We start from the raw sequence: 12,493 nt of genomic DNA on the forward strand, positions 1-12,493 counted from the left end.
GATTATCTTGTTATCTCGAGCTTGTTTTCTCAAGATAACAAAACGTATTTTCTCAAGATAGCAAAATAGTTAACCTGTGATATATATCATAACATCACTATAAAGATCATGCAACTTCTGCTTCTGTAAGAAATACTTAACTCATAGAGAACACTTTATGGATGTGTCCGAAATCCTTCTCTATGTAGCCTACTATATTGTTACCCTTGACCATTTTATTTGAGTGTCAGTCTATATTTCACACAGGGTTATGTGGTTTACTTTTACGACCTTTCCTAACTTGTGAACTATTTGTTATACTGATAAAGGTAACTTCGGATGAATATTTGGACAAACGCTGATTAAATGTTTTAGCTCTGCTAAAGGAAGTCTACAATTTTATTTAATTTAAACTTAGAAAAAAAAACTAGACAACGTTGTGTAGGCAAATCAATAATGGTTTCCATAACAACCACGCACTATTTTGTTCTTTCAACTGAGAACAATTAATGTAAATACATAAGCCCTCTAGCTAACTCTTACTATGGTTGCTGTTTTTGGTCATGTACTTCCGAGTGGGTGTTTGTGTGTGTCGTAGTATCTGGCAGCCGTGAACGGTCCCTACCGGTGGATCCTGCGTCGGTTCCTCTCTCAGCTGAACCTCCGAAGAAGCTCTTTCTGTGGCAGCCGGCCGGTTAGCATCATGTCGGGCGTCGTGGATACTAAGCTATACGACATCCTCGGAGTTTCCCCATCTGCCTCTGAAAATGAACTGAAGAAGGTGAGATTAAGAAGCATATTGGAAGTTTGATAATAGGGAGAACATAACAACATAGGAAGAGAGGTCATTAGTGAAATATGGCCTAGAAACGAATCAAGATGCTCAGCAGCAGCTTGAGTTTGCTATCCTAGCTACTAAACTAAGCTAACTAGATACCTGACTGCACTGCAGTTATACATTGGTATTGGTGAAATTATTGAGAATGTGTTTTATATTATTATTATTATCTTCTCTACATGAATTGGTAAGATATGAGCTAGCCTGCTAAGAAATGGAAACCCAGAATTACTCCGGATGACCACGAGTGTGCTAGTTATGTTAGCTCGCCGGCTAGTAGACGATAACGCTACCAAGCTAAATTCCAGCAAATAGCCTCCGCCAAGTCTGTCAGCAACGAAGCAAATAACGTTAGCTTATCAGATCACTCACATAAATATGCTAAGAAAACAACCCTGCTTTTGTGTTCACAAAGTTTATGTGGCATGTGTTGACGCTAAGCTCGGCGTGAACCTCGACGTTTGAAACTATATCATATGCTTATGGATAAACGTGTATGTTTTTTTACTTAAAAAAACAGCTAATACCACTCGTTGTATAGCTAACATTGCGGTAGCTATGGACCTTACGTTGCTAATATTCTCGTCGCTCATTACTCTGAACTGGATTCAAACATCACATCACGTTAGTTACCAATTGTCTATAAACGACAAATCAGCGTCAGTCTTTCCAAACGTGACTTTGACAAATGCTTGTGACACCTCGAGGATTAATACTGTATTCAATAATAAGTTAAAGTCAAATGAATCATATAACTCGATTAAGACCGAATTATTTTAAGATAATAGCTGTCACTCCAGCTGTTTTCTCCCCCAACAGAAAACGTCAAGCGAGTATTCCGCATCAAAACCACAGTATGCCGAAATGTATTACTTTTATTGTTACGTTGGTTGATTTTGGATTTGTCAGGAGATCATGACAAATAGAATAAAATGCATGTATTCGGATGAAGATTTTGTTGATGTCTTCAGACCAGAGTATGTCTGATGTCAGAGGCAGCGATGCTCTCACTGATGTTTTTGACAGCAGGCCCCACAAGTTGAGCCCTTAACCGGAAAGGTAATGAGGTTAATGACACCTGAGCACAAGGCTATCATGCAGCTTTGTTTATGTTGATTTTTGGTTCATTACAGGCCTACCGCAAATTGGCCAAAGAGTACCACCCTGACAAGAACCCTGATGCTGGAGACAAGGTATGATGCACCTAAGCATTTTCAATGGCAACAGCAGCTACACTATAGTCTACAATTAAAACAACATCAGCTACACTAAAGTCTACTACAAGAACAACAGCAGCAACACTATAGTCTCCAGTGAGAACAACAACAGCAATACTATAATAATACAATAAGAACAACCAACAGTATAGTCTACTATAAGAACAAGAGCAGCAACAATATGGTCTACAATGAAAACAACGGCAGTTACACTATAGTATACAACTTAAACAACAGCAACAGTAGTTTACATAAGAACAACAGCAACACCATAGTCTACAATTAAAACAGCGGCAACATGATAGTCTACAATTAAAACAGCAGCAGCAACACAATTGCTCAACAGTTGGAGCCAAGAAATGATGTAAACTTTATTTGTCATGATAACATACAGCCCAACTCTTTTAGGGTTAATACTGGGTACAGACCAGAGTTCAGAATATGAAACAGAGATCACCTCTCTAGAGATGAAGTGCATCAGGTTTTGATTTATTTTACTGCTTTATGACTCAGTGCTGATTTTTGTTCCATTTGACATTGATACAGGAGACTAGACTGTCTTTATTTCTCCTTTCTTTGTATGAGGTGACTCATAAAACACAAAACTAGTTGGCCCACGTCACTGTGATATATCAAATGTTTTTTTGTTTTTTTTATCCTATCCTGATTGTTCTTGTTTTTCATTTTCCAGTTTAAAGAGATCAGTTTTGCATATGAGGTGCTGACAAACCCAGAAAAGAAGGAGCTTTATGATCGCTATGGAGAACAGGGGCTACGGGAGGGAGGAGGCGGAGGCCCTGGGATGGACGATATCTTCTCTCACATTTTTGGTGGAGGACTGTTTGGGTTCATGGGGGGACAGGGCAGAGGACGCAATGGAGGCAGGAGGAGAGGAGATGATATGGTACACCCTCTGAAGTAAGTATTGTACTTTAAAACTGTTGGGGGTTTGTAGTGGATTGTTCAAAAATAATGTGTTTTTGCATCATTTTGTCACACAGAGTTTCTCTTGAAGACCTCTACAATGGCAAAACCACCAAACTGCAGCTCAGTAAGAATGTTCTGTGTGCTGCCTGTAATGGGTGAGTCCGCTTTGAATGTTTAAGTTTAAGGATTGAAAACAACCTAATCTATAGTTTTATAGGCCAGGCAGATGATGGAATGTAACTGCAATGATTTTGTTGCTGACGCTTTACTGTTTGCCTTTTAGTCAGGGCGGTAAGGCCGGAGCAGTGCAGAAGTGTGTGGCATGCAGAGGACGAGGTATGAGAATCATGATTAGACAGCTGGCCCCTGGGATGGTTCAACAGATGCAGTCAGTCTGTACAGACTGCAATGGAGAGGGTAATATGTCCATCAACACCCACACATGGACTGTATCTTTTTTGAAAACTGATATGCACAAAAACAACAGTGTTCTGAGTGTGTCCAATCTGTGTGTGCATGTCTAGGTGAGGTGATCAATGAGAAGGACCGCTGTAAAAAGTGTGAGGGTCATAAGGTTTGTAAGGAAACTAAGCTTCTGGAGGTGCATGTGGACAAAGGCATGAGACACGGACAGAAGATCACATTCTCTGGAGAAGCTGACCAAGCACCAGGTGTTGAACCAGGAGATATCGTCCTGGTGCTACAGGAGAAAGAACATGAGGTACCTCACCTGTTTCCCCTGGATTCTGTTATTGATTGTTAAGCTGTGTTTATTATTAGGGCTACAATATAGTAGCCATTATTTAAGGAAGCATTCTACATTTATTTGATGAACTACATTTGTGAACCTTGGCAACAAATTTGGGGATTTTTGTCTAAATCAGGAATTCCGCCGTGATGGCAATGACCTTCACATGGTCCAACGTATTGGCCTGGTTGAGGCTTTGTGTGGCTTCCAGTTGACTGTCACACACTTGGATGGACGTCAGCTGCTTGTCAAATACCCGCCTGGCAAGGTCATAGAGCCAGGTAAATATGTCTTCATTACCACATTAGTGAATTTTCTTTTTTTTTTTATTGCATTCTTGCTTTGTTGTTCTGGTGAACATTTAGGTATTATTGTATATAGATATTGCAGAATTAAGCCTAGTGAAAAATAAACATAGTTTAATAAAAAATGTTGCTGTCACCACCACGTGCTTGATACAAGCTGTGGATGTTGGGATAGTTCCACAGCAGCTCCTACCATGTTTTTTGATTCAACCGAGGTTCACTGTCTCTCATGTGGCAAGATTTTGTTGCGCAAAGAACCAAAGGCTGGCCATGTGATACTAACAGGTTAAAGTTTCATGTATGGGAAAAGGCAATATCAGGTCATTCAAACAATTCAATTTGAATGGGAATTTTTTTTGTTAACACCTAACTCCGCGTATATTACAGAATATAATACACAGCTTGTAAATTGCTGAAGCCTAGGCCACTTATTGCAGCTATATGCCTTCACACCCTTTTCTTGGTTGTGTGTAACAGGCTCTATTCGAATGGTGAAGGGAGAGGGAATGCCTCAATACAGAAACCCATTTGAGAAGGGAGACCTTTACCTCAAGTTTGATGTCCAGTTCCCTGAAAACAACTGGATTAGCCCTGAAAAACTGAATGTGAGTCACAGTTGTTAAACATATCGATTTGTACATTTTAAATTTCAAGCCACTCAAATGATTATGATGTCATTGTACAATGATTAACAATGATTAATTTCTTGCTTTCAGGAACTTGAGTGCTTGCTGCCTGCTCGTGCGGAGAACCCTGTCATCACAGCAGATGCGGAGGAAGTTGACTTGACAGATTTTGACCGAAGTCAAGGATCAGGAGGTGGAGCCAGGAGAGAGGCCTATAATGATAGTTCTGATGAGGAAGGGGGCCATCATGGTCCTGGGGTGCAGTGTGCACACCAATAGAAAGACTCATGCAGAAAAACAAGCGCACACATTAAAACATAAATACATGAACATCCCTTGAGTCCCATTGCTAACACCATTCAAGACTTGATGCACATACAATGCGCATTTCTCGTCTTTCATGATACACATGAAAAAGAGATACACACAAATACATATACATGTATATCCACCCTCCTCAGTTCCATGGTGCCCATAAGTCAGAGAGATACTGGACATGTGATGACCATTTTGTGTTTTTGGACAGTAGTGTTCATCATAGCCTCCAGCAAGAAGGCGGTCCCATTCACAGAGGTTCACTGACTGAACTTGATGTGGACTTCCATGTTTTCATCTTAGGCTTTTACCTTTCACTGTGGGAAACACCAGTCTAGTGTATAAAATGCAAATATTGTTGACTATCTTGTATAAGGTGTAGTTTAGTCTGTCACACACAAGCGCATGCTGCTTTCTTGCTGAAGATCTTGCACACGTAGATCCTGGGTCCAGATACCACACCCATTTAAATTTCATGTATGTCACTATCGAAGTGCCCTGCTGACCTAATTACAGCCAGAAAAGTGTGTCATTTGCACAGCCTGCTGGGAACCGCACATGGTAATAATGCACCTCATCCTCAAAGGTGAACTCTCCTGTTTTGAAAATGGGACTTGTGGGTTCTTTTTTAGTTCCCAGCTGTCACATTGCTAGAATATTAAAACTTTGAGTATAGAAACTGTCGGCCAGGCCCCACTTTTTATTTTAGAATTAAAGCTTTTTTTGTCTTTGGTTTTAATGTTAGTATGTTCGAGACCACAGGACTTGAACCTAGGCTGTGTGCTCTTCATTTGAGGACACACTTGTGTACTTTGTATGTATGTGTGTAACACAGTGTGGGAGAGCTGCCGTGGAATGTTCTGGCTTATTAGGATGATAGGTATTCCTGCTTTGTGTCAGACTGCAGTGTGAGTGACCACCATATAAGATCAATTAAAGATTAAACAACTGAATGTTTATTTGCTGATAATCTTTCCCATGTAGACAGTATTTTTTCCCCCTTTTACACAACTGGGCTGAGAGACCCCCCCCCACCCTATCTTGCAGGAAAACTACCGGGCCAATACCAACCCTCTGTATTATACATATCTCCCCATCTTAGAGTTGTTAGCCAAGCTTATGTCCTTTGACATGTTACAATAGTCACATCTTGTAAATACAACCCCAGTCCATAGGTGCATTAAAAGTCTACAGCAGTGTCCTTCCTGTAATCACAACATAATGATCAATAGTGTCCATATAGAGTTGATGGATATTGTGTAGACTGTTAAAATGCACCTCTGTGACTCATTGTGTATGTAATTTAGGCCACAGGGGGATAATGTGTACACAAATAAAAGGGGTCATTGATAAATGATATTACTGTTAATGCTTATGTTTGTCAAGATGTTCATTAAACTGTATAATAAACAGTCACCATAAGTTTGATGAGATCTTTTTTTCATATGCACAATCTGCATTTTTAAATATGTTACATTAAACAGTTTAGCCCCCACTCAATATTTACAGCATTAAACACAACATGTTACCAGTGATTGATACAGTTCATTAGGAAACAAGTTTGTTGCACTGCTTCGTGGTTGGAAATGTGTTGGGTTAACCTTTATGTAAATGGAAATAACTGAAAATTCCTATTTTATCAGACATGAATTTTAAGCAGCTCCAGTATCTCAATCTTCTCCATCTTCTGTGTCTCTGCTGTGGAGAGTTACTGGACCCAGGAGTTCCTTAAATCCTGCAGTATTCCTTATGAGTGGGAAAAAAAAGTAGAGTGGAGAAAATGTTGGTAGACATTCATTTGTTGTCTAATTTCAAGAAATGATCCCATACCTGTCTCTTTTGGACTGCATGACATAAGAGCGCTCTCTTCTTAGCTGCTCCAGTCGCTCTCTAACAACTGTTTTCTGCTTCTTCTCGTCCTCCTGAAACAAAAAAGTTAAAAGTCTGATAATAAAAAACTTATTTGAATTATGCAGACAGATTCCCTCAACACGTTTACCTGTGGTAGATCATGTGTGAGGTGCCTTAGCCTATCTCCATGTTTTAGACCTAGCAGATCTTCCTCTGCCTTCCTGTTCTGGATGATCGACAGACGTTCCTGAACCTAAGACAAACAGTGTCAGAGCGAGATGTCAATGACAGGTGTCCCCGTGCTCCTCAGCCTCTCACTTATAATGAGTAATCTTTCAGTACCACTTTATCTCACCCTCAGCAGTTGTCTCTCTCTATCTCTCTGCTGTCTTTGTTCGACCTTTCTTTGCATATCCACCAGGTTACGCATCGTCCTCTCTCTCTCTATTGCTGACACTGGTTCTCTTGCTCGTTCTCTCTCCATCAGTGTGGATTCCCTCATTGCTTTTCTCTCTGCGAGGCTACAGTCTACCTTTAAAGGAGGAAACGGCTGCAAAATTACTTTTAAAAATGCAATAATGTTGAAGTTACAACACTTCCACAAGTCACATCATTGGTGTCTTCATACAGTTATGTTAAAAGCCCTGGCAGCACAAAGATGTAACATCAGTCTTACTGTGGCTTGTGAGGTATATTTCTGGTCCTCAGGGTGAGCAGTTTCAGGCCCTCTCAGTTCCCACAGCTGTGACTCGGATGCAATGGGACACATTTCCACCTCAACCACTTCTCTGCTGCTGTTAGATGTCTCACTGGACTCTCCAGAGCAGAGGTCGCTGGAATGCTCTTCAATGTCAGGAGAGTCATCCAAGAGATGTGGTTGTTCCATCTGCAGGGTTGGCATTGGCCTATCCTCTAAGGTTAACTAATAAAAATATAAAAGGGAAGGAAACTGATGAGATAGAATGACAGTAACACTGTTTTATGGTCAGCTGATATGCTTATGCTGTAAACAACTGAGAGTACCTGTGCTACGCTGCACTGCTGGTCTACAGACTCAGGGTGACCTGTGGAACCAGACTGGAACGGAGTGGGTTTCAACTCTTCGTTGTGGCTTTGTGCAGTGTCCTCACACTGTTTCTGCTCAGCTGTGCTGTGTATATCTCTGGTCTGCTCACAGCCCTTACCTTCCTGGCTCTGAGCACTCTTTCTGTCTGCAGCCTCTGCCTCATTGTTAGTGTCATCCTCTGGTGGTTTACTCCAAGCAACGGCAATCAGTGAGCCCTGTTTCTCACAGCTCTGGGGGCTCTTTGTTGCACTGGCCTCTTCCTCACCCTGGGCTCCCCTTTCTGCAGCAAAGACCTCAGGAGTATTACTTGTTGTGTCTGACACACACAAGATCTCCAAGTAGGGCAGATCCTCCATTGCTGCTCCACACTCTAGGGGAAAGCAAAGTGTATTGTAATTGAAGTGATGAGTATATGTCCATATACAGTATATTTGCCTGTTTACAGCACCTGTGCAGACATCATGTGCGTTAGTCCCATCTTCAGTTTGAACTCCCTTTAGTTCTCTGCTGGCCCTTCTGACTGAAACAACTGGCAGAGTGTCATATGGCTCAGCACTGATGTTTTGGGCCTCAACAGGCTCTCTGCAGCAGGACTCAGCTGTGATTTGGTCCTTGCTTCTGCTTTGGGTCATGTTTGTATTAGGATTGAGTATAGAGCCTGATGTGAAAGTGGCATCTGAGATAAGGAGTTGGTGCAGGTTGGTGTAGTGCTTTGCTTGAAGTTGAGATTCACACTCATCTTGCAGAGCTTGAAGATGCTGTGCACTCTAACAAACACACAATTATTTTAAATTCTTGTGCTTTATTACTGAATTTTGCTTTGGATTGGATGCTGTGTTTTCTTCACTCACCTTGTCCATCAGCACTGGGAGTAATGTAGTAGCTTGGACCTCCTGGAGCTCCAGCAGATGGGTCAAGAGGAGCAGAGCACAATCTTCCAGCTGGTGTTGGGACCACTCAGTCAGTGTCCCTATGTGTTCATGCATTTGCGGCTGGGGTTGAAGCTGCGAATAAGTTTGCTCTAAGATGATTTGAGTGTTACTGTGTGTCTGAAGCCTGGCATGGATTTGTCTCAGCCTTTTTATACAGACGTTCCTTAAAGACACTTGCTTCTGATTATCTTCTACAGGAAATAAAGAATATGGGATTTACGGGAATTGAAGCAAATCAATTCTGACAAACAAGCAGCTGGAAAAGAAGAAATATTGATTTACCCTCGTTTGGAGGCACAGTGCAGTCTGGCCATTGTAGTTCCTCTAGAGAGACCCCATGTACCAACTGGACCAGGTGCTGCCTCTCCTGCTCATGAGTCAGCACCAGCAACTGTAGCACTGCCTGCTGGGAGAGGGCCAGAGTTTATGTTTCTCTGCTGATAATACTACTACAGTGCATGAGCATTACTGAAAAACATATGACCACACAAAAGAACACTGTATACAATTCAGGAATAATGTAATGACATTATGCACTAATTAGATTTACAGTACCTGCTGTGGTGACGTTGAGATAAAGTACTTAATTTGCTCTTCTTTTTCACCCCGTAGCCACAAAATAGCCTGATCTGCTCTGCATGGACTGTAAACATGAGGCCTGAGGACATAGATGAGTTGCAGGAAGTATACAGCTGAGATTTTAATTTACAGTGTTGTGTCTTTGTATATCGTTATTTTCCACATTTCTTGGCTCACCATTTCTCCCAGGATTGCCGGGCTGCCAGAAGAGCGCTGTAGGACATTTTTGCTCTCTGAGCTCTGAGAGTTGCCAACCTGATGTGTAGACACATTAGTCTCAGGCTCTCCCTGTCCAGCCTGGAAGGGAAAAGAATAATGAATCAACTTGCTATGGCCATGTGGAAGTCCAGGAGTGTTAACTCTGGAATAAAAATTTATTTGCAAACAATTCCTTAATGTTAACCTATTTTTGGTACAAGATGAGCAAGATTATTGAGTGGGTAAATAAGATTATAATAAGGGTATCTTCTGATATGGCACGATCTTGATTTTTTAAGCATATATCTTAGCATATATATATATATATATATAGCTTCAAATTGTTTAAAATTTGTGTGATCTGAACCTGATTCAGTCATGAGTGTGTACCTCTCGGCTAGCACTGTCAGTGTGTCCCTCTCTTGTTTATGAGATGTGTTTAATTCATACAGGAGAGAAATGGCAGACCAGCACTGTTCCCCACACTCAGGAAAGGCCCTGCAGGAAAAAAGGCAGGTTAAGCTGAAATTGCATGTAGTTTGTTATGTTACCTTGTACATTACACCATATCTGAGTTTTTATACAGAAAGAAATGTTGTTGTTTTTTTAAATATTCTTTTTATTGTTTTTTTCAGATTTGTGAACAAACAACAACAAAATATACAAAACAACTAAAGTCTCACCCCAAACTAACATTGAGTGCTGCAATAAACATATATATACATATACACATATACATAAATAAAAATAAGTAAATAAGTAAGTAAAAAGACAACAGGATACAGGTAAATAAGTAGCACATATAGGGCCCCATCTTGCGGTCTGAGCACAGTGGATGGCGGGCGTGGCGCATGTGTCTTTGTTAGTTTCCCCTGACTCAGTTGTCATTTTCTCGCCCTCCGCCCACGTTGTCTAAATAGCAAATGCACTTGTACCAGTCTTTGCGCCTATGGGCGTGTTGGTCTCAAAATGAGGTGTGGTGGCGAGTTGCAATTTTGAGGGAGAGGAAACCGATTGCGCCACGGACCAAAAGAAACCAGGTTAAGGGCCCCATAAGGGCCCCATTTTAACGATCTATAGCGCATGGCGTGAAGTGTGTGCCGCAAGTGCCTTTGGGGCGGGTCCAAATCCACTTTTGCTATTTTAACGCGGAAAAATGGTCACTGCGCCAGGCGCATGGTTTAAATGGGATGGACTTAAGTCCCCTCATTAATCATAGGCGTGTTTGGGCATGTTTTGAGTGTCATCTCCCATTCCCTTTAATATCCAGGAGTGCTGTCACTTTGGCGGATTGCTATTATAACAATTTTCAATAGTTTCAATAATATAACATGAGTTACTTTTGCTGAAAAGAAAGTTGGCTGATGAGCTGCTAACCTCACATTTAATCATAAAGGAAGAATATGGAGATATAACCAACCAGTCTGATGAGTGTAGAGGTGTGCAGCAGCTAAAGTTCTGTTCATGTATAGAGATTGAAGTACATTTAGGGAAAAACCCCGCGACAGATCTTGTCCCAGTCTACAGGACTAAACGTCACCTCCAAATCACGCTCCCACATTAGCTTCAGAGAGTCATAACCTGAAGAATCAGAGTAAAGTAGTGAAGCATAAATCTCGGAAAGCAGTCCTTTGGGAGATTTGGCCAAAACTATAATGTTTTCCAGCTCTGACAGGCTCATGTGGTCCTCAAGAGAGACCACATAAAGTGACGAATTTGGAGATATTTATAGAAATCTATCTCTATGGGGAATATTAAAATCAGCCCTGATTTGCTCAAAAGGCTTAATAGAGTTAGAGACCAACAGGTCTGTGAAGTTTGACAAGCCCTCAGATGTCCACTCCAGCAGACCAATACTTCTAATCTGTAAATCCGGATTCAGAGTCAGAGGAGACCAGAGAGAAATTGCAGGGGAAATGTTTAGATATTTCTTCACATCCCTGCCAGACCAGTGTGTGTGTGTGTTAGTGTGTTACAAACAATTGTGTTGTTCTTGAGATGATTTAACTGATCTATATTATTGATATAAGGAAGAGAGTTAAGCCGGATGGCCCATTTTGTCAGATCATTCTTAACCTTTTGAATTAGGGGTGAGTAATTACTTTCAAACAGAGTATTTAAATCAGGAGTGACAAAGATACCTTAATATCTGAAGCCCCTCTTGGACACCTGAAAAGGAGATTGTATTGACACATCCTGTGGGATATGAAAGGGCGTAGCGACCTATTTCCCTAGATTAATTTTATAACCTGACAAGGCACTGAATGTATCTTTGATTTCTCTGGTTTATTCAGATATAAAAGAACATCATCTGTGAATAAGGAAATAACATGGTTTTCTTCACCTACCCTAATTCCAGATATATCAGGGTTAGTTCTGATGACCAATGAACAGTATGAACAATAAAGGTGACAAGGGGCACCCCTGTCTGCAGCCCCTGTGCACCGGGAAACCTTCAGACATCAGGCCGTTTGTATTAACTGTGGCTATTGGGTTGGAATAGAAGGTTTTAATCATATTAATGAAGTTAGAGCCTAGGCCGAATTTTTCTGATACCAGAAACAAAAAGGACCAATTGGGTCTATACAGCAGGTCTGGACAGAGTGTAAAACGTTTTTGGGAATTAAAAAATTGTCTAGTCTAGAATATGAGTTGTGAGGATGTGAATAAAATGTGTAGTCCTTCACTTTAGGATTTAAGTGTCGCCATATATCTATCAATCCGGTATCTGTGCATACATTTTTAAGGACGGCAGACGATCGAAATGTGAGTTTCTTAATTGGAATATTAACATTGATTGTTCAAAGTTACTTCAGAAACTAATAAATATTGTTGTAATGTAGTTTGGTTCTTGTTTTGTTGTCAGTTAAAGATGCTTCAGTATATTTAGTTTTTGCATTATTTTAAATTTG

The 12,493-nt window shown here is 40.8% G+C and overlaps 1 protein-coding gene across 1 annotated transcript; it reads left to right on the plus strand.

The window, feature by feature from the left end:
* Positions 1-599: 599 nt before the first annotated feature.
* On the plus strand, positions 600-6,377 carry dnaja2b (DnaJ heat shock protein family (Hsp40) member A2b). The gene is made up of 9 exons (XM_053319272.1): positions 600-760; positions 1,951-2,010; positions 2,726-2,952; positions 3,036-3,116; positions 3,245-3,378; positions 3,486-3,682; positions 3,846-3,990; positions 4,492-4,619; positions 4,731-6,377. The coding sequence occupies exons 1-9, from the start codon at positions 683-685 to the stop codon at positions 4,917-4,919; spliced, it is 1,239 nt and encodes a 412-aa protein (XP_053175247.1). The 5' UTR covers positions 600-682; the 3' UTR covers positions 4,920-6,377.
* The last annotated feature ends 6,116 nt before the right edge of the window (positions 6,378-12,493 follow it).

Source organism: Scomber japonicus, chromosome 5 (genome assembly GCF_027409825.1).
Source record: "Scomber japonicus isolate fScoJap1 chromosome 5, fScoJap1.pri, whole genome shotgun sequence".
NCBI classification, from domain to species: domain Eukaryota; kingdom Metazoa; phylum Chordata; class Actinopteri; order Scombriformes; family Scombridae; genus Scomber; species Scomber japonicus.

Bases quoted from the DNA above. Each gene is read 5' to 3' on its own strand.
- dnaja2b (XM_053319272.1), top strand. From the start codon at position 683: ATGTCGGGCGTCGTGGATACTAAGCTATACGACATCCTCGGAGTTTCC. The intron at 3,991-4,491 runs GTAAATATGTCT...TGTGTGTAACAG, and splicing joins TGGCAAGGTCATAGAGCCAG to GCTCTATTCGAATGGTGAAG. The intron at 4,620-4,730 runs GTGAGTCACAGT...TCTTGCTTTCAG, and splicing joins TTAGCCCTGAAAAACTGAAT to GAACTTGAGTGCTTGCTGCC.